The sequence below is a fragment of the Python bivittatus genome, unplaced genomic scaffold, assembly GCF_059951505.1.
Source record: "Python bivittatus isolate LINGU-HERP-01145 unplaced genomic scaffold, Pbiv_v1 ctg000020_np1212, whole genome shotgun sequence".
Classification (NCBI taxonomy): domain Eukaryota; kingdom Metazoa; phylum Chordata; class Lepidosauria; order Squamata; family Pythonidae; genus Python; species Python bivittatus.
In genome coordinates, this window is record NW_028277030.1 from 124,428,995 (window position 1) to 124,451,655 (window position 22,661).

The 22,661-nt window shown below is 39.6% G+C and overlaps 1 protein-coding gene across 1 annotated transcript in view; it reads right to left on the bottom strand.

Moving 5' to 3' along the window:
- The window catches only part of FSHR (follicle stimulating hormone receptor), a 90,674-nt gene that overhangs the window by 44,284 nt on the left and 23,729 nt on the right, over positions 1-22,661 (bottom strand). Inside the window, exon 2 of the mRNA XM_088151484.1 lies at positions 9,341-9,412. Coding sequence (XP_088007610.1) covers positions 9,341-9,412 — 72 coding nt within the window. The remainder of the gene's footprint in view (positions 1-9,340; positions 9,413-22,661) is intronic.

Sequence of the window (22,661 nt, forward strand, 5' to 3'; positions counted from 1 at the left end):
CTACAACTCTTACTTCGTAAGAATGATTATAGACCACAGCGGTAGTCTTAAAAATAAAGGTATTGGAGGCTAGTAATCATAGGTGGATCGGTTCTCATTTTTTAAAAAATTAAAAGAATATAGAGAAACAGTAGATGGTGGTCTTTGTAGATATAGCTGAGGTATCTGTAGGCACAGTAGTATCCAGTTACAGCTTGCCATCTGCTGCTGTAGATGGAGTCTCTGATTCCCTTTCATCTCTCTTCGCCCAGCCTATAACCCTGACAACTCCCTTTAGCAACATAGACATGCTTATTCTGCTTATACTCCAATATATTGCCATTTTCCCTGCCAAAGCTTTGGTTTTGGTTCTGGTTCTTGCTTCTTAAACAGGAATTTTCAGCTACTCTACCCCTGTCTCAATCCCACAGAAAATTGCTGTCCACCTTGCCAGTCTGTCCATCTGTCTGCCTATCTATCTATACACACACATACACATGTGTGTGTATAGATAGATAGATACCCACAGACACTATTATTTCTTGACCATTTCTCTGATTTTAAAGTGGCATATAATTTAGAAATTGTGAACAGAAAATAAACAGCAGTAAAATACTCCTTGTGGTAGGTCACATACGTGTGTTCCAGAATTAATTTGAATGAATTATCTTTTAATTTTGAAAGCTTCAACATATTTTAAGCCACTCTCTACAAAAAATTCTGGGTAAAACTACCCAGTATTCTCTCTTTTGGTTTGTGACCCAGGAATTACCATAGCAACTTGTCTTCCAATTAGCCTTCAGCTTCTCACAATCAATATGATTAAGTAAGGTCAGCTTCAAAGCAATGGCAAAGAATAGCAGCAATAAGGAACAGATGTAATTTTATTTTTCCTCTTAGGCATGAACATGATTTTTTTTTAACAATCAGAGCTTCCCCCGTTACACATTACCCTACAACTTTAAAATCAGTGCATTATAACATTTCTTTTTGCATTTTCTGATTATACAGAAATGGCAGAATAGCTGCAGATTGCCAGTTAAGAAGCAAAGTCCTAAACTCATCCATGTTTTAAGCTTTTGGCACAGGAAGTTGCTATAAATTGAAGTGTAAAATGCAAAAGCGTACACATCTTGTACTGTAGAGAAATAAAAGCAAAAGATAATAATAATAATGTACAACAGGATGTAATTGCTACATACAAGGGAAAAATGTGTCGCACACTCGTAAAAATGGCAGAACTTTATCATTGTTTCTCTGCATTGTAAACTAAATTAGGTTGCTGAAATCAATGCCATCATTTTGAGTCATCTCTTTATAGTGGCCTAGTTCCAAGGCTTCAGCAATTTTTGAGAAAGCATTGTCCAGGCTGCAAATAGCCCCACTGAGTTCTGCAGATAAATCAATGGCTACAATTTGGTATACCGCTTTTCCTCTGTGCACCAGTTTATTTTCGCCCATGTAATGGTATGTATATATATTGCACCAGTATGTGCAAAATATTTCTTTTGAATGTTTCACAATGTTTTGGGAAACATATTGCTTTTATTTAACTTGTCTCCCCAGGGGGAATAACATTTTTGGCCCATTTCTCATGAATGAGGTAAGGGTTCTTCAAGTATCTTAATATGAGATTATAACTGAACTGCCTTTTTTCTATCAAGCGTGACATCATTAGATGGAAAATTCCTTCCTTGTTCCTTTTTCTAATCACCAATGAGGCTGCAGAATGATAATGAGATAAACTCCGTACTACTTGGCCACTTTGCAACAATAAAGGAAGCTCAATGTTAATGCAAAAGTAAATTCTAAAGAAATACTAAAGCTACTTGAGGAAACAGACATTCAGTAAGAAATGATCATGGCATGCTGGCTGGGGAATTCTGGGAGATGAAGTTCAGACATCTTAAAGTTCCCAAGGTGGAGAAACACTGAGCTAGAAGGTTCTGAAGTGCATCAGCTGTGGTCTCTATATTCCCACTGAGGCTGGATATGCTTGTAAAGTTCTATGCATTTAGTTACAACATTTTTGCCTTTATGGATTATTCATGTTTTGAGTTTTATGTATAAGTGAAAGTTTATTATATGCAACATGTCTAACTATGTGCTGTTGCTCTGAACTTCTTTTTCTAAGAAACAGAATTCCAATGAAATTTACTTAAATGACAATTACAAGCTGAGATATTCATCATTTTGATAAATGGATTATTCTTACTTCCAACAAATGCATTCCATCTACCACCCTCATATCAAGATGGACTTTGGACTACAAACCTGATGGCTTACTTTCTGGACTTTCCTGCTTCTTCCCCAACCCATTTTTTGTAACATTTTGTTTGATGACGAATTCTGGAAAACTAAAAAGCTTGTACACATTTTTTGTATTATTTTAGTTGACTGTATTGTGGGTTTTAGATTATTTTTTCAAAGATCTCAACTCAGCTATGATTATTTTCAAGTGAATCTGTACGTACCATTTTAAACTTACCAAATCTGAAAATAGCAACTATTTCTGTGAACTTTTGAACACTTCTTTTGACAGGGCTGGCCTAATGTATGTTATATGAGTAGAAAATGATATTATTAACCCTCTCAAGTCAAGTTACATTATTTTGACAGCTAAGTAAAAAACAAAAACAAAACCCTGTTAACTAAATACTTGTTATTTCCATCTGCTGTCTTTTCATGACAGCAGCCATTTTCTCTGCCCAATGATTGGCCTGGGTATATAGCCTGAGCTTAGAAATACGTAGCACCCTGGTTAACTCACAAAGTCTGGTTTTAAAGAGCATTGCTCTTGGCCCATTCACTCCAAAAGTTTTGAAATATGTGTAGGAAAAGTCCTGCTCTTTGATAGCAATTGTAGGTTATTGGCAGGAATAACACAAATGAACGACTCCTTTTTGTTAGTTCTTCAAGGAACTGAAAGCATAACATGATGGTCAAGGTCACTCCCATTGATAGGCCTTGGTGGTAAACAGCAGTCTTCCAGGTGCTCTCCTTGTAAGGTGGATGGAACAAAACAAACCAGAGGGAGGGAGCTGGTGGAGTGAGGAAGCCAGTATCTTTTTTGCTTTTTGGGCTGTCTGAGGTGGAGGATCAAAATGGAAAACAGATTTGATAATTGCCACTTTATTTTAACCTTCAGATCACACCACTGAAGATCAGTTATTTGCTCCTGAGTATCTGTAATGTGATCTTTCCGTGCTTTGGAGGTTGCAGATACTCAGCAACAATTAACTGATTTTATCTTTTACAATCAGTTATTTGGTTGCAGCCTCTGGGTTGGGGATTGCACACCCTTCTTCTAAGCAATAATCTGCTATGGCTGGGTAGGGTATATGCAGCCTTGCTGCTGGATTCTGATCATGCAAGTGGCAACAGAATATAGATTTACACATGCCATAACAGTGCTGTAGGCTCATCTAAAAGTACTTTATTTGTGAAATATAGCCCACAAACATCCAAATGAGATGAACATCCAAATGAGATGAACATCCAAACTATTTGTGGCATATATTATCTAGTTTCTGGCATGTGATTTTTTTTCCACGTTTATGCCAATTTTTTAAAAACAAGAAAAGCATATTAAAAGGCTGTTCTCTAGTGCTTGAGAGGAAATGCATATGATTATGAAAATTCAGCAGTATGCACACTGGCCTTAGGACAAAGAGGGAGTTATGCATAATCTCTATTAATGTAAATTAAGAGTATAACAGCTACATTGTTGCTCCTTGAGAGTGTACCCTGGACACTATAGACCACCTAATCTACATGGGCTTCACTGTGCATTTCAATATTTAAGTCATATGTATGCTATTCAAGAGGAAGCATTTTATGAATTGTAATTTAATTAAGATACCTGGGCCAGCTGAAAGAGCTTTTAAAAACCACACAGAAATAGCTGAAATAATGACAAAAGTTGTACAAAAATCTGCCTTCCCATTTGTCATAAACAGGGGGCTTCTCAGAATACTTGAGAATGTCTTTCAAATTTCTCTTGGTGGTGTTTTTGAATGTTACCATTGGGGTTGTTTTTTGTTGCATGTCTTTTCATTACTCTGAAGCCGGAGGCTTCAGTCCAAATCTGTGAAGAACAGGACCTTTCTTCCAATTTATGTTTATCCCATCTTCCGTAAGCATAATTTTTGAGGTGTCTGGTAACCTAGGAGGTGAAAGTTAATGGGTTCAGAGCAAGATTAGTAGCAACTGATGGAAGCACAGATGCCACTTGGCCAGAATCTGTTTCCAAAGTTCTGAAGAGCTTTGTAAGTGCAAGCCCAAAAGTCAGCTAACTGGGGTCCCATGTCAGAGAATCTGAAAGGAGTTGTTGTTTCAGAAAAGGCTTGCTTTAGACTGATATCCTATGTTGGAATCAGCCCATTCCTGATTCTCAACCAATCCCCCAAAAAGGCAGCTTCATAGGTTTCTTTCCTCTTCCAGGTAAACACATAATCTCATGGAACTAGCTGTTCATTTGCTCAGCGATCTTGTAGCTCTTGTATAACATGTCAACTTTTTTCTCTTGTGGACTTTGAGTGAAATGAAGAATTAGCCTCCTTAGTTTGCCTTTTTCCAAGTTATTGGCTCTTCATTTTTGTTATTGTTCTTGGAGTAATCAAGATCTAAAAATAAATGTTTTTTGCAGGCTGTATGTTCCAAATTCGATTTTGGAACTGGTTTCACCCATTTTGTGGGACTCCCTAGTTATGGCTTGACCAATTCTTTGGATGTCCCATTATTGCCTTTTTGGAAAGATTCTAATTATCTAGTAATATATGATAGCAGATGGCAGCCCACTGTGATTTTCAGTTTCATATGGATCAAAGCAAATTGTGGCTGGTGGGAGACTAGCATTAGTATGTGCCCACTGCATTGCCCTGTGATTAGGATCCTTTATGTTCTCTTCCTGTGAAATAGGGTTAACTTTGGTTTTATTAATTTTTCTTTGAAAGTTCTCATCTGACCCTCATATTGTCTACCAGGTGTTCTGAAAGCCAGCTCTTCAAATTTTGTCTCACCACTTCTGTGGTATTCTCATTCTTTATTTAAGAAATCCTACCATTCTTCCATTCTTGCTCTATCATAGCCGTAACAAATAATCAGATAGTTTAGTGCTGTGGATTAGTATGCTAATCCTTGCTAAGTGTAAATATTTTTATGTTAAAATAAAACTTCTAATTGCTAGAGTCCTTGAAGTAATTTCCTCATTTTCTCCAAGTAAGTGTAAGATTTCTTAAGGGAAACCCATGCCACAAAACCCATGCCTGTATTTCTAGGTTTACTGCCTATGAATGATGGTACTGGAAAATACCGAAGTCTGAAGTCTGCTTATAGTATCTGCCATATTATGCTACTCCCTGCTTTTCAGCCCAGAAGGCTAAAGGAAAAGCTAGACATGAATTCGGGTGGATATGGAGGTGCATTTTTTCATACTTTGACCAACAATGGGATAAGTAGTCTAATAAAGCTGGTCTGGCATTTCTATTAGAGTTGGGCAGCTGTTTTAGGCAACTGATTTTGGATATCATGAAAGGGCAAATAAGTACCTTATATTTATAACTGGTGCTTTTTTACTATCAGGAAGGGCAAGAAATGGCTATGGGCTTTTCTGCCTTAGTTGCCAAACCAATTTAGCTAGACTTGGATGATGTCCAACCTCATCAAGGTTCATTGGAGAAGCTGACTGGAACAGATGTCTTCTTGCTAGGGCAAATGTCACATGGGGTGGAACAAGTTCATTGTTGTTCTCAGGCCGGGCAGAATTTTTCTGAACCTTCAAGGGGATAGCATGGAAGATGAGGGATGGAGTGTTCTCCTTCAATAAACGGAAACGTCTGGTTCAGTGACATAAAGCTTCATAAGGCTTCTTTGGAGTTATTGGCTTCTATGACATGAATGCAAGGGGACTGCACTGAGAATATACATTTTGAGTTTAAAGAGACAATAAAGTGGCATCTTCTAGGGTGGGAACTTAAGATGTGGGGCTGATAATTCCTTGAGATGCTACATTCTCCCACTTGGTGTCTCTTCTGAGCTTGAGAGGGAACTAAGGCAGAAAATAAGGCAGGCTCTATGTAAGCTGACTTGAAGTGGGCACTTTATGCAAATTACCAAGACTCCTTAGAGGGTAGAGACAACTGCTGAGCCCATCCATAAAATGTTTACATTGCCTTTCATTACCTGGAAACAAGCTGCCCACCTTGTATCATATGTGAAAGAGCGTTGATTGGGGAGGTGATACAAGGGACAAATACTGTTAATCGAAAGACAAAACCCTAAATGCTGAAGAGTGACTTTCTCTGGAAAATGCACCAATGTGCCATGGCAACTCTGTGGGGAAACCGCTCTGAATTCAGGGGTGTGTAATGAATATGCAAATGAGACCAATCAGCCTCAGCAGCATCTGCAGACGAGAAGTAGTAATGAAATGTGAAAGAGCTCACAGATAAAAAATATAAGCCTTAAAACATTCATTGGCAGTATTTGTGATAATGGTGGGACACAAACTATATAATCAAGTGATATGTTTGCCTATGAAACGAGAGGCCCCTTGTGTGAGCTTCTTCCCTCCCTTCTGTAACATCATGCGTGTACATGTGCACACACACACGCACCTGCATACCAACATTAAAGCGGATGGTATGCTGTTTGAAGGAAACAACTATTAATAATGTAATGCTTCTATGTGGTAAAATTCATTTTGCCTAGAGTATACAAATTAGATACTTCAATACGCATATGGCGTGCTAGCAGACTGCCGAACCGCTTCAAATAAATAAATCAATCCCACAATGAATATATATTTGCCGCAGAGATTTCGTGAATTAAAAAGGTCATTTCTTTCAGAGGGAAGGATGGCTTCAAATAGGCTCTCAAGGCTTATTTGCAGGAAACGAGTCAGAAAATTTCAGTGTACTAAATTCCCCAAGTAAAAATAGCTTCCATAAGGCACAAAGTTTTCACGCTAGATTCAAGCCGATCCCTCCAAAGTGTCTGCGGGTAGTGAAAATGCATGTGGGAATGAGGAGGTTGGTGGAGATAACTTGCATATTGCAAGGACAGGTGTCCTAGGAGAAGCATTAAGCCGTTGTGTAAGTCCCTGAAATGGTTGATTGAGCTTTGCTGAGTTGGGATCACATGGGAAAACCAGGAGGGGAAGGAGTCAGGGTTTTTTTTTTCTCTGCTAGAGAAGTAAATAATAAATAAGGGCTCTTATCAAATTGCTTGATGGATATGACCTTCAAGCTGCAATTTCCATGTCTGCCATTTGTGCTGTTGTTGCAGGGATTGGGGGTTAAAGTTATCTACGAGGAGCAGCTCTCAAACGTGTAGATTGTTGGTGGCTGAAGGGATGTTTTGGATTGCAAGAAGTTCTATTGGCATTAAATGGGGCTATTGGTTGCACAATTTTTTGTATTAGCCATATGGTGTATTCATGATGTTCAGCTCGATTTGTACATGTAAGCTATGCTCACAAAATAAACTAAGCCATGGTTTGCTTAATTATGGTTTACTGAATAAATGGGAATTGGTTGAACTGTAATTTACTTTGTTTGGCTTTGGCTTAGTATATTGTGTAAAATCAAAAAGCAGATATAAAGACTTCAACCATATAGTTATTTTGTTTTGGGTGCATCCTTCTTGAGAATATTCCTCTATTGGTAACACATATTTTATAGAAGGGAGGGCAATTATTGTGCAGTTGCTCAGCAGAGCTGTCAGGCAGGACTCTAGGGCAGAAGTTCAGAGCTCCACTCAGAAAGAAGCCCCCAAGTAAGAGCAGGGCTGGCTTATTGTATTTGGAAATGAATAAACACCTATTGTCATCTAAGTAGGGGTTCCCATAAAGTCATTAAATCTGAAGATTAAAATTAGCTAATTATAGTAGGGCTCTTGGTAAACTGTTGAGTGTCAGCAATCACTGCCAATCTATTGCAAGTCACCCATTAAAGTACCACTAGTATGATGACTGACATATGGGCCTGAAGTGATTCATCAGACAGCAATTTACCTAGCACGCTTTTAAGTTGGAGACTGCCTTAAATGTAAATGAAAGAGTCCAGCTGAAGTGAGCCAAACCTTAGTTCCAGGGGTGTCTGGAGGGGGATGTCCCAATCTGCAAGATGTCAGGTACGATGTTGTAATGCAACCTCCAACCCTTTTGTGCATAGGGTTTTGACCTCTGGGGCATGCTGCTGCTTAGTCATGAGCTAACATTGCAAATGTCTGTTCTGTCATTGGTTTGGGTGCTTAACTGAGTTCTAATAAAAAAAAAACCCGTATGTATGTATGTATGTATATAAAAAATCCCCTCTCACCCCTTATGGGTGGTATGTGTCTTCCTCAATCTCGGGTCCTCTAACAGAAGCCTGGGAGTTTGAGGGTTCAGCACAGTATCTTAGCAGTTCCTAGCATTGCACTCTTCTGGACAGAGAGCTCTGATGTTGTTCCTGGGATCTGTTGGAGCCACTCTCCCAGCTTAGGAGTCACAGCCCCAAGTGCTCCTACCACCACTGGGACCACTTTGGCCTTTCCTTTCCACATCCTCTCTAGGTCCTCCTTTAAGCCCAGGTATTTCTCCAGCTTCTCATATTCCTTCTTCCTGATGTTGCTGCTACTTGGCACCACTACATCTATCACCTCCACTGTCTTCTGGTCCTTGTCTACTACCACAATATCTGGTTGTATGGGCAGTACCTGCCTGTCTGTCTGGATCTGGAAGTCCCAGAGGATCTTAGCCCTGTTATTCTCCATGACCTTCTGTGGAATCTCCCATCTGGATTTGGGAGTGTCTAGCCCATACACTGTGCAGATGTTCCTGTACACAATGCCAGCTACTTGGTTGTGTTGTTCAGTGTATGCTGTTCCTGTTTGCATCTTACACCCTGCCACTGTGTGTTGGACTGTCTCCGAGGCCTCTCTGTACAGTCTGCATCTTGGATCCTGTCTAATGTGGTAGACTCCTGCTTCTATGGATCTGGTGCTTAGTCACCTTTTCATACTATGGAATTTCATACTATGAAATGTATATATAGTTGGTAGATAGCACTGCTTTGGAAGGGTACTTCTATTTTGCTGTCTTTGCAGATCCTTTACTAAATGGACATCAGTATTCCAGTTTAATTCAATCTGTACCAATTTGATGCCCCTTATAACTGGACTGCCGCTCTTATAAGCGTCTGCTATGTATGTTGACTGGGAATAATAGGAACTGATGTTGAGCATATCTAGAAGGCATGAAGTTGCTCTAGGCTGGCTTAATTAAAACATTGTGGGCCTAGGAAAGAGAAAGGATATGAGGGACCAAGATACGAAGATATATAAACTAGACACACTAAGCATATTTGAAAATACATACATTTTTTCAACTTCACCAAATCCTGCGAAAGCTCCTTTCGGTATGATTCTTATTTTGGTGAGGAAAAATATCCTGAAAGCATAAGAAGATGCATATTTTATTTATTAAGTACTGCATAAGAATTAATTTTGTTTCACTTTTTAGTTAAAAAAGCAACTAAAACTACATGCCAAAAATACTCTTTATTGAGATGCTATAAAATTGCTTCAGTTTGGGCTTTCTCCTAAATTTGATAGTGGAGATTCTGAAAAATGTACACATTTTTTCCCTTGGTAATAGCAACAGAGTAAGATAAATGAATCACAGGCAGAAGGAATATGGCTAGTAGCACATACAGTAGCTCCACTGTGATGTAGCTATTAGAATGCAGAGTTTGGAAGAATTGGAAAGCCATGAGTAAAAGACTGCACAGCCATGAACCTTAGAGAATCGGTGGGATAAAAACATAATAATAAACCAGAATACAAGTGAAATACTTAGCAAGTTATTAATATAGCACCATTATGATAGCACTTTACAGAGAAACATAAAGAAAAGAAAACATTTTGTACAAAATGCAGCCTGTAATCAACAAGCAAAATTCACAGGATATTGTCTTAGATGCTTATCAGGTTGTTGTGATGACTTTAAAGCAAAAACAGTGAGTTGACAGGCTGGAATATACTTATCTGAAAGATCTGCAGTAGCTGATAAGGATCTATGATTCCAAAAAGTTCAACAACAGCATTCAAAACTGAAAGTTCAAAAACCTGATTGGCTTTGTGCCAGCTGCTTATATATTTTTTTGTGTCAGTATAAAAAGGAATATTAATTGCTTGTTTTGGGCTATGTCTTCATGCAAATCTACTTGGCCAATTTTGAGACTTTGACCATTGCTCAGTTTAGAGATCTTGGGTATTCTATAAACAAACAACAAGCAAACAACAACAAAAAACCAAAACAAAAGTAAATAGCACATGTCTAAAGTCTATTTAAATTTTAAAGCCTAGTCAACTGCAAAATACTTTTAGGCAATTAAATGGAAGATGGGATTCTCAATGATTCCAGCTACAATAAGTCATAATCTTTTAAAGGCATTATATTTTTAACTATCAGATGATGCAGAGAAACACTGTTAGATGGCCTTTCCAGAGCCACTTCTTCTCATGAACTTCCAGGGGATTTGACTGACCAATCCTTGAAACAGAATGATGAACACAATGAAATTTTTGTCTGATTCATCAAAATAATTCATTCATAAGCTGGTATCAATATTCTAATATGCTGATTGTTCACTAATTTGAAAATGTTAATTTTGAGAATATGGATCTGTGTTTTAAAACACAGATTATCAGTCTCAAAATATGGGGCTATTGTTTAATGTTACTTGCATGAACCTTAGGGTTCTATCATTTCCTTTCTTCCTTTAGTAAATTTTAAATTTACTAAAAATTTAGTAAATTTTTCTAGGAAATCAGAAGCTTTTGTTTCAATTTATTGAAAATTGTCTCATTCAAACCAAACAGCTTTTAATGCTAACCAGAGTATAAGAGAGAAACCATTAAAAATGATTTATAATCCTGAGTTTAATTAAGCCATAATTAATACCAACAAGAATTCTCAGTTTGGATAAATGGTTAATTGAAAGCATAGACTGGGACAGAAGAAGAGGGGAGGAACAAATACAGGTCTTAAGACTTCCTCTGGGATGACTAAGTGTTACATCTAAACATAACCATCATGTTTCTAAGGAAGTTTAGAAATGCAATAGCTAGGTTTACTAAGCCTGAAATGTGCTTTGCTTGGTTTGGTGTACTGAAATAAAGAGAACCTGGCCTTTGTGACTTTGAAAGACAGGGTTCAAATATGTATGAATCAGAACACTGGGGCTGATTCAACAGATCTTGGTTAAAGGGGATGGAAAATTAAAATATCACCACTGTAATGTCCTCATACAAATCTATAGTATATCTGTATCGGATGTACGGTGTGTATTTCAGGATACCACATTTGAAAAAGGATAAAATAGAGATGGAAAAAGTGCTGCAGAGGGCAACCAAAATTACCAGGAGAGCTTGAACATTTTACTTGCAAGAAATTAGCTACAATATTTGTAATTCTTTAACTTGGAAAAAAGATAAGCGAGAAAGGGCATGGCTGAGGTGTATGAAATCATTCACGGCATGGAGAAGATGGATAGGAAGAAGCTTCTTCCCTTTCTCTTAACACTAGGACCACCAGTCATCTGGTCAAGCTGATTGAAAGGAGATTTAGAACAGACACAAGAAAGCTCTTTTTCGCATAGCACATAATTAACCTGTCCAAAATGTGGTGCCGGACACCACCTTGGATGACTTTAAAGGAGAATTGGATAAATTCATGTTGGACAAGTCTATTATGGGCTGTTAGTCTGTTATCACTGGGTTGGGGGCTGTGTGCTTCCAAATAATAATTGCAGGGGAATAACTGTGTGAGAAATATGTCTCTGTCCCCTGCCACACAAGCACTCCACAGGCATTTACGTGGCTACTGTGAGAACCAAAATACCAAACTGGGAGGGGCCTTCACCTGATCCAGCGGGGCTGTTCTTATATTCTAATACCTTAATATAGTAAGTGAACTCAGCCATTGACTAGAGCAGACTGAAAGAAACAGACAGGGTTTAAAATGAAAAGAAGTTGATTCTGACAACTGTGAATAGGCAGTTGATTAGCCCACTTCTCCAGGTTTCAGCATCATTTTTTGGTCCATAGAAGTGAGAATTCTCCACTGAAGCCACTCATAATATAAAGATGATATCATCGGCTAACTACTTTTCACAGTCTGCTTCCCCTTAGGGTTGACAGCTAATTGTTTCTTGAATTACTGCAGTTCTTGCCTCAGCAATCTTGCTTTGATAGATGCATCTTCACTTTTATCTCTTCAGAGCAAAGATTTCTTTTCTAATAGCAACTGTGAATCAAATTTTCTTTGCAATATTGTTTTAAAATCTTTTTTCTTCTTCTACTCCATCCATTTCTCACTTAGCTCTGGATAGGGTGAATGACTCTTGACTTGATTCTATCTGCTGCATAATGTTACCTATCACGCCTGCAGCCTCTGAGTCAAAATCTCTAGAATTCACGGCTCTGCAGCAGTGGCATTCTTCTGGGGAATGTCCGGATGGCTGGAAGTTGTATATCCGCATATCATATACTGGTGCTTTGTCACACTCTAGTTCTATGATAAAGATATTTTCTCAATCCATATTAAATTAAATATCCCCAAGAGATATTTATTATTAAAAGGAAGCCGTTGACTTAAGCTTGAAGTTCCCTGTAGTAATAGATTTATTATTGAGTGAGTTCATAAACCAGTTCCCTACCTTGATTCAAGGTATATTGTTTGTTTGTTTGTTTGTTTTGTTTATTTAAAGCATTTTCATGATTGCCCAATTCAGAAAATGCGACTCTGGGTGGCATACAAAAGAAAGAAAGTAAAAAACCAAAACCAACGAATACAAAAATGGCATGTATCATTGAAAATTAGTAAACAATAAAATGACAATTGGGACTGAAATACATTCTAACTCCTCAAAGTGAGGACTGTACTCATCCTAGCCCAAAGGCCTGGGGAGTAAGACAGGTCTTACTGACCTTCCTAAAAGCCTGTAGGGTTGGGGCCAACTGTACGTCTGGTGGTGGTGGTGGTGGGGATTATTTCAGAGACCAGGAGCTGGGCTGATGCCAAATATTTGCAAAATTGAAGCAAAAAGAAATGGCTTGCAATTGAAAGAAAACAAAGCCTTCAAGATGGCACTGGTGAAGTCCCCCAGTTCTTTGTGCAATGTACAAGCACATTTTCAGTAGTATGTATGTATGTATGTATGTATGTATGTATGTATGTATTTACTAGGTTTGTATGGCTACCCATCTCAGATACATGAATCTGGGTGGCTAACAATACTAAATACTAAAAATAGGTAAAATATATAAATATACAAAATAAAAAATGCACAGCAGTCGGGATGAATTGATGTTTCACAAAAACATCAGTTAACACAACTGGGAAACGGGCTCCATCATGCACCCAACATGCTCCGTTTGGATTGATAGGAAGAGCTTGCAGGGATTCTGGATGATTAAACTTGACCAATCTCCTCTATGTTCTATTTTCTCTTTGTAAGTCTCTTTCTCATTACCTCTGAGCAAGTGGACCCATTTGAGCAGGAAGTTGTTAAGGTAATTTCAGGGCTGTTATCTAAATTAGGCAACAATTAACTCCAGCAATAGTTAGTCATATAAGCCCTTCAAAATGAGAAAGAGTATAATAAATAATCAGGATGTGCTAACATGTCTTTTAAAAAAGCTGTATGATTTTAAAAAATAAAAGCATGTTGGGTCTCAACAATGCCCACAAAACAGGCGTTCTCAAACTTTGCAGTGCTATGAAATACTAAAATTTTAATAGAAACTAGAAACCCATGACCTGTTGAGTCATCATTTCAGAGATATTTCCTTACCTAAATAGAGAAATAGAATGACCAAGGGCAAAAAAGCAGTGGGAGTGTGAGCAACTTACGACTTGCTGCTGGCTTCCCCATTGACTTTGCTTGTGGGAAGCTGGCAGGGAGCATCACAAAACTAACTCCCTCCCTTCCTCCCATCTTCTTCTTCCTCCCTTCCCTTCCCTTCCCTTCCCTTCCCTTCCCTTCCCTTCCCTTCCCTTCCCTTCCCTTCCCTTCCCTTCCCTTCCCTTCCCTTCCCTTCCCTTCCCTTCCCTGAAGCCTCCTCTGCCTCCTCCTCCTCCTTGGCTGACCTGTGGAACTGCCTGCCACTTTGCTGGGGGGAGGTGGAACAAAGGGAGCTGCAGACCATGAGGAAAACTGCACCCCTGCTCCCCATTCCGGCAAGTCCCCAAGGGCCTTTTCCCTTAAGGGAGGAAGAGGGCTTACCCATTGACCACCAGCACCCACAGCTAGCCCTACCTCACCAGCAGGTATCCAAGTCACTCCCTTATCCTCCCCTCAATGCCCACTGCTGTTAAGAGATTTCACATTTCTGCCTCATTTCCAAAGCAGGCAATCACTGCTCATCTGTTGGGCCTTGCCACCAGTTGATTGGGTGCAGGGGACAGAGAGGGGTGGGAAAGAGGTCTGGGATAAGCACATGTAATCATGTGACCTGGGCTGACCACGTGATGCAGCAGCACAGCAGTGCTGAAGCAGCCACAAATTTCCCAAATTTCAATCCCACAGGAGTAATGGGTCCCATATTTTGGATGCATTCTGTAAGTTAGACCATTTGAGGTACCTTGGTTCAAAAATTGTTGACCTATGATGCACTGTTTCACCCAATTGAATGTTACAGACAGGAGAGTTTTAGTAGTATATAGATGTCCCTTCTTATCACCATGGTATCATAAATTCAGGCATCTGCTTTAACTAATCAAATTTAACTAAAGTTAATTTGAAACTCTTGAGAAATGCAGTAGTTCTGAAATGTAAGATTCTTCCATATAAAGAATGCCCCTTGAGGTAGCATTTGTTGATAATAAAAAGTTAGAAAATTTGGTCCTTACAGAACTGAAAACAAGGAGAAACAGTTTGACATCCATCAAGAGTGTGGATATTGGGGAAAATATGAATGCTTAAAAGGTATTTTTTGCCTTTAACTTTTTCTACTCTCTTTTCAGTTGCCAGCCATTCAAAATATTGCTGATGTAGTACACAGATAATTAAAACAATTTTAAAGGCATTAACTAATTAAGAAGTATGACCTGCAGTCCTAAACCCACTGGTCCCATTTCTGCTTAAAACTGGGTTGATGTGATACAATTTTGTGCCCAAAGCCCTACTGAACTAAATAGACATATAAATTGGAAGATTGTTTTTAATCTATAAACTACAATTATGCAGAGCAAGCGCTATCAAAAAGGAATCAGTAGAAATTAAATTCTTTGTTAGTGTTGGTGTTTTTTAGAGCTAAGACATCAATTCATATTTTTCCTTGTTCTGCCTGGCAGAGTGTGATCCTGTAAGGATTGGGGCTCTGGCTTTGTCTGTGCATGCAAAGTCCAACACCTGCCAGACATCTCTGGGCTTTTCTTCCCGCTCTGGGTCAGCAGGGAAAGACGAGGTTTTGGTTTAGCTCTAATGTGTGGGACAGTTTAACCACAAGTTCTCATTGAATGGGTAGATAACACCCTTTGGTTCTTTGCAGGAATTTAAACAGACCTCCTCACTCAAAAGGAAAGCAGGGTCACAAGGAGGTGGGTAAATTTTGATCCCTTCCCCCAGTTAGGTAAAGAGTATCCTGATTCAACCCTCGTTTCTGGAGACTTTTGACATCTCCATGTAGTTTCCTTGGCAACAGTACAAAAGCGGTTGGTCCTTCCCTTCTTCAGGGATATTTTTTCAGCCTCTTAGTTTAGCTTGGTATTCCCCAGAGGTTTCCTGCCTAACTGCTACCCAGGTCTGACCTCACTTAGTTTTGCAAAATCAGTCACTTAGCTGCTTCTGTGTGCTTAGTGGCCCAGGGACCTTTGGCTGCTCCCAAGCAAACTGTGATTTCAGGCATATCGGTTGCACTGAGGTCAAAGAGGTATATTGCTGCTTTCTGCCAATACAGAGAGCAATCAGGGAGAGTGCTGAGAAATGACTGTTGTTCTGAGAGCAAGGGGGTAAAATACGATTCCTGCCAACAGATATTGATTTTTAAAAGATCTAAGATTCCCTTAGTCAGTCAGACCTTCTGCATCCCACCTGCATTATTGGCCGTTCCAAAATAAAAGTACCTGCAGCCTATGCACGACGGGAATGAAATGTGGAGCTTTGCCCCAGTGTGAAAACAGCAGAAGTGGCAACATGGCAGGGAAATATACCCATTAAAACATTATGGGAAAACTGCCCGTGAAGTCAGTGGAAAAGTTCTGGATCTTGAATCAGTGGTGACTAAAGGGCCCTAAATCAAAGGTTCAGAGATATCCTGAATGCTCTTTGGATAGAAAGTTGAGATTAATTCAGATAAATAGTAACAACAGTGAGCTGAGTATCATGAGGATACTGTGTAGTGAAATACTTGTCTGGAAAAGCAGACGGAGTGCACAGTTAATCCTTCCACTGCCCGCTGTTCTCTGTTACCTTCCCCATCTTTCCCCCCAATTGCTCTGCCCAGTATCATGGCAAACCCTGGATAGCAATCTCATTCAAGAAAAATAAATCCATCCATGCAAGAATTCCGACAGGGGAAGGTTCTGATCAGGGTCAGGTGAGGTTTTTTTGTCTAGTTTATAACCTTTTGACAGGACTGGGATTCCCAAAACTATTTTTGATTGTTGAACAAATCTTTTCTTTATATGAGTGCTGCTTTCATTTCCCATGAAAGAAATAATATTGCATATTACCAGTTTCTTTATGACATCTGGGGTAATTTATAGCAAGAGCTGTATACAAACCAATGTTATTACTTAACTTTCAGATTTATTTATTACAAAGAGTGCATGGCTTAAACTGCAAAGCTACTTTATGAACTGATAATAAATATTTATCAGTGTATCTACAACTGCCTCTCCCCTCAACCCCCAAATCTCTGTTCCTAATGGAGTTGCAGAGGTCTGGAGGCAGGCTTCATTTTATTCTGGAATTTCTCATCCAGGTTATTACAGGAGAAATGAATTTTGATTAACAGTATTTTCACTGGTCAAAATTCAAGTTAAATTTTTAAGACTGATGATATTTCTTAATCTTTTAGCAACTGAGTCATTTCTGAGAGCCATATCTCTGTTTTTAATAATCTCCAGTTCTCTTTAAATGACTTTTCTTCTCATCTAATTGCATGGGTTTCAGAGCAATGAGTGACACAGCATGTGCACATTGCCAAAAAACAGGAAATAGATGTCCATGAAGTATATATGCTTTTTAAAATGTATTGGAGTACACTGAGAAATCTATATTTATTCGTTACCTTTTCCCCTATTTCTCAGGAGCTCACAGTAGTTTCCCTGTGGTTTTTCCATCACTTTCTCTCAGAAAAACATTGGGAAGTAGGGAAGTAGGTTGGCCAAAGAGAGAATGACTCTAGTCTCATACACACATGCACCTCGTGCCCTCCTTCCTGGGTCTCCCTGCACTCACAAACATGCACACACCCACCAGCACCTTCCTTCCTGGGCCTCCCTGCGCTTACACCCCCCCTCCTTCCCACACTTTCCTGCACTCTCACATATGCACGCACCCCACGCCTTCCTTCCCAGGCCTTCCTGCACTCACAAACACACAAACACCCACCAGCACCCTTCTTCCTGGGCCTCTCTGCCCTCGCACACACTCACCAGCAGCCTCCTTGCCAGTCTTCCCGTGTTTGCATGCGCCCTGCGTCCTCTTTCCCTGCTTGCACCACAGCACCTTCCTCCGCCAACTTGCGCGCAGCCTGCCAGGGCCTCCCCAGCCCCCTGCGGCATCCCTGTGCTCCTTACCCGGGACTTCTTCCGCTTCCCCCCATGCCAACGTATCTGCACATCACGCCAAGCCAAACTCAAGGGCAGAATACAAATATGATTTACAACACAAGTGTGTGCATCAGAGAGAAAGGGAATGTCATTTAATGGCATATACTACATATTTATAACAATGATTAAGAAAACAGAAATATCAAAACTGGAAGACTAATGTTTTAGTTTTCATGTTTTTCAATTCCTCCACTGTAAGCAGCAGCTGTTTTTTTAGTCAGAGAAGCTGAAGAAGGCAGAAATCAAAGCATGTTTCTTTAATAAGGGATGTCTCACCTCGCTGCCTTTGCTATCTCATTTATGGACCCATGGCCACCAGCTTCTCTGGTGAATGCTCCCTACACATGGTTCCCTCAGCCAACCCCCAGCACTTTCCCACTGGGCAAAATGGCATTCTTATTTGTGAAGTGCTCCTGGGCTGGGCTGGGCTGGGCTGGGGAGCCATGTGTAGGAAGCATTTGCCAGAGAAGCTGGAGCGCCTGGGGTAGCATGGCAGCCACAGGTCTGAAAAGGAGACAGCAAAGGCAGTGAGGCCCTTCTGCTTCAGCCACAGTGGCTGGGTGCAAAAGGTGAAAGGTTGGTGCAGGGAACTTGGGAGAGAAAGCAGCTGGGTGAACAAATGAAGGGGAGCGAAGCTTTACTCAAGGGCTAACAAAACGAACTCCGAGCACGTTTGCTTTCTGTTCTTGTGTTCAAGGTGTTAGAAAAAGAAGGATAGCTAGCAGAATGGCACAGCCAAGGCATTAAGTCATGTGCAAAGGGGCTTCTTGGTGTGCTGCGGAAGCCTAGCCCCAGCCTAGCTCAGCAGCACAGTGCAAAAGGGCTTCTTGGCACCAAGGGCCAGGCTGGGCATGCCTCGTCAGCAGCGGGAGCAGGAAGATGGCAAAGGTCAGCTGGGGCGGCAGAGTGCAGGGTGGCAGGGGTCTCAAAAGTACAGAGTGGTGAGGGTGACTGTGGCTGGGACTGGGATAGGGTGGTTGAGGCTTCCAGGGGCGGCTTCATGCTGCACTGTGGCTCAGGGGCTTCTTGCAGCCCCAGAGCCACAGCATACCAAGAGCTGAATAGTTCTGGGGCTGCTTGCCGCCTTGCATGGCAGGGTGCAGGGTGGCCAAAAGGGCAGAGATGGGGGGGGAGATAGGTGGGTGGGGGAGTTGAAGTGCCTGTGCAGTCATAAGTGCAGGCAGGCTGCCAAGTACCTGAATTTTGATGATGTGACTTTGGGGACCAGTCATAAGTCCATTTTTTCAGCACCATTATAATTTTGAACGATCACTGAATGAACGGTCATAAGTTGAGGACTACCTGTATAATGAACATAGTTTTCAAATATGTCACTAATACTGTGCCCCAAATCCTACATTCCAATCTGCAAATTTAATATATTCTTTCTTCATTGAACTGGTTATTATATATGCTTCTCATATTTTATAAATTTCATAAATCACTCAACAGCTCTCTCTTTTTTTTGTAATAATTTTATTAAAGTTTACAAATGCAAAGATAAAAGACTAATACAAACTAAGAGAAATATAAAAAGTAAAGTGAAGAAAAAGAAAAGGTGCAAAGAGAAAAAAGAAAAAAAAAGAAAAACAAATAAGAAAAGGAGAAAAGGAGAAATATAAAAAAACGACTGTCCCCTTCCTCCAGACAAGTATAAACAACTTCAGTAAGATAACACCCCCTCTAATATTCAGTAATAAAAAATAGGTCACTTCTGCCCATATCTCATCTCTAATCAATAAACAAATGTAAAAACTCATCATTCAATCCTATTCAGCAAAAGTCCATTAAAAGCTACCAGAAATAATATGTCTATTTTAACCTTAATCAAATAAATCTATTTTGTACTCCAACATCACTTTCTAGGTGAGGAACAAAGCAAAAGAAATGTCTCCCCATTTGTAAACAGATCTTCAAAGCCTCATCATTCAGTCCTGGTCAAGAAAGAATTCCATTAATAGATAGAAACCACAGCATATATATTTTAACCCTGATCAAATAAATTCACTTTATAGTCATTCCGTTTACTTTTTAAAAGCTTTGTCTTTAATCCCATCAAGTAATATCCCACAATTGATTTCTTATCATTTTCTGTTTGTTTCCTCTTGGGAACAGCTTCAGTAGTTTAACATGTTTCTTTTGTAAACCCAAGATAAGAAGGCTATCCAAGGCACTCTTTTGATTTATTATTTGAATGTCCCCTTTAGTTATTAAAACATTAGCCAGTTCCATTTGTAAATTCGTTGTGGCATCTTTTTCCATATCACAGTCTGACATTTTTTAAAAAAAATCCATTTTCAAATCCACATTCAAGTCAGCCTCAGTTTCTATTTTGTCCAGTAAAATCTGTTCCTCTTCTGTAGCCCCATGACATCCATTTTCATAGTGGCAGACAATCCTGAAATCTTCTGAGTACATTGTTCCCAGATAGCTTTAATTTCTTCTATAGTCAGATAATATTGCTCTATTGTATTAATTATTGTATCTCTTCTCTTTTAATTGTAATCCTTAGTTGTCTCTGGTTCCCTCTAGTCAACCTTCAAAGTCCTCAGTCAGTTTTCCAATCAGCAAAACTTTCCCAAGGGAGGATTTCTTACAGTTAATTTCAAAATCTTCATATATACTTTTATAAAATTTTAAACAGCCCACAGGAACTATTCTTTCAAGTCCATCTGGCCCCTCAACTTTCCAAAATCAACATTCTAGTCCTTCTTTTGCTGTTTTCCAAAAATTAAAACTTTTCTTTTTAATCCTTAAACTTACATGAAACTTCTTTCATCCAGGATAGAAGGAAGCTCTCCCAGTGTGTAGGCATTTGGGAGAGATTTTTGGAAAGTTTAACTGGTGAAATGAATGTCTTAATCATCTGCTTAAATGGAGTTGTGGTCCCTTTAACATTCCCCCCCCCCCCCATTGCAAAGGTAGAGTTCAAACATTTGGTCCCACTGTCTCTAGGGTGCTGTGGGAGTCACACAGAGATGTTGGCAGGATGTAGGAGGCCCCTGGGCTGCACTTTTTTCATCCTTGTGTTAATGGATCTCAAGTTAAATTAAGAGCCAACACTGTGATGCAGGTCCTTGAAGAAAGCTCATGTGATCTTAAAGTCCATTAAAAGAAGCAGAGAATCCAGATGATCCAGACGATAAGTAATATTTTTACTCAATTTTACACTGGTCTGGAGAATCTGGAGTGCGTGTGTTCAGTTCTGAATGCCACCTTTATGAAGGCAATTGGCAAATTGGATTGTGTCCAAAGGAGAGATACCAGGATAGCAAATACCATAAGAAGTTATGGAAACAGAAGTGATGATTATGGGGAGAATATTTCAAATATCTGAAAGGGTCTCATGCAGAAATGGAAATGGAACTACTCTCTGTTGCTCCAATGTGTAGCAATTGCAAAGAACCAAAATTCACTCAACATTCAGAAAAACAGAACAGTTTGATAGTACTACAACAATAACCTCCACTAACTATTTATCCGGGAATTGTACTTGTATCCTGCACTGTAGATTCTGCAGTCAGCGAGCTATTAGACAACCTTCAAGATCCCTTCCAACTTTACAGTTCTACTGTGCGGGTTAGACATGCAGTGAAAATAAAATGGTATTCAAATGGTGAATAAATGGGGGGAAAGTTTGAAACCCATTCCCTATATTAAATATATAGGGCCAATTGTGGCTTCTATAAATATACGATAAACATATTGCCCAAGTGCCCCATTTTGCTTTCTCTTAAAAAAAAATCTTGAGGAGAAATGCTTCTTGCAGTGAGTATAGAAATCTGTTCTGTGTCACTAAGTCTGATAAAAAAGCTGTCAGCTGTCTCAGTCATTACAGATTGCCTGTACAAAAGCATCCATGGGACTAATGTACAAGATCATTTTCCACACACATTCTATTCTTCATAATAATAGAACATTTTGTTAGATAATTAGGGTGAAAGAAAGAAGAAAGATGGACAGAAGTAAAAACAGAATATTCTATTGGTACTTCTGCTAAAATCTGGGACATCACAAAATACTTAAGAAACTTGCCCTTCAGCAAGTAGATTTAGTCATGAAAACATGATGCCCTCAGCCTCAACACTGATACCCTTTAAAAAAGGGCTATCAGGACGAAGAATTCACTGTTTGTTTTAATCATTCACCATGCAGAACTACTTCATCTGTGTAATCCTATGCTCAAGGCCGCAAATGCAAGCAGTTAAAAATGAAGATGGAAATAGTTTTTCATGCACTACCACTCAGAATTTAACTTGTGCACTGAAGAATTTGTTTTTAACTTCCCTCAAGGAAAAGAAAGGCGACTGGAAAAAATTAAGGGCTAATGCGTACACTTATTTTAAATAATTCTTAAGCTATTAAATCATCATATCTGGAAATTTATATTTTGGGACACTTGTAAATGTACCTACTGAGATTTTACAGTTTCCCAGCTTTAGCATAATGTCCTTTAACAACTGTGGCATTGAATCTCTTGCTGGTCTGCTGCATAGTGACAGCAGGATGGGACCAGCCTTGAAGATGGTAATGGTTTTGCTTGGTTCAGGATAAGGGATCCTAGTTAGAGGAGGCAAGGCCAACATTGCCTGAGAAAAAGAATGAAATGCTTCCTCTTTCTCCACATCACTTATAGAAACTCTCTGGGTTGCCCAGTGATGCAATAGCATCTTCTCCTCTAAGTTAGAGCCACTTGGGGGAGAATCCTTTGGGACTAGAAGGGGTTGTATGGCATAGGCAACTATGCCCTCAAAGAGAGGTAGAGGGTCAGGTGCTCCAGACAAACAGCCAAGCCACTGCTCTGCTCTTTCCTTTCCCTTGAGTCGAGCTTGACTCCTTGTGACTTCACGGATAC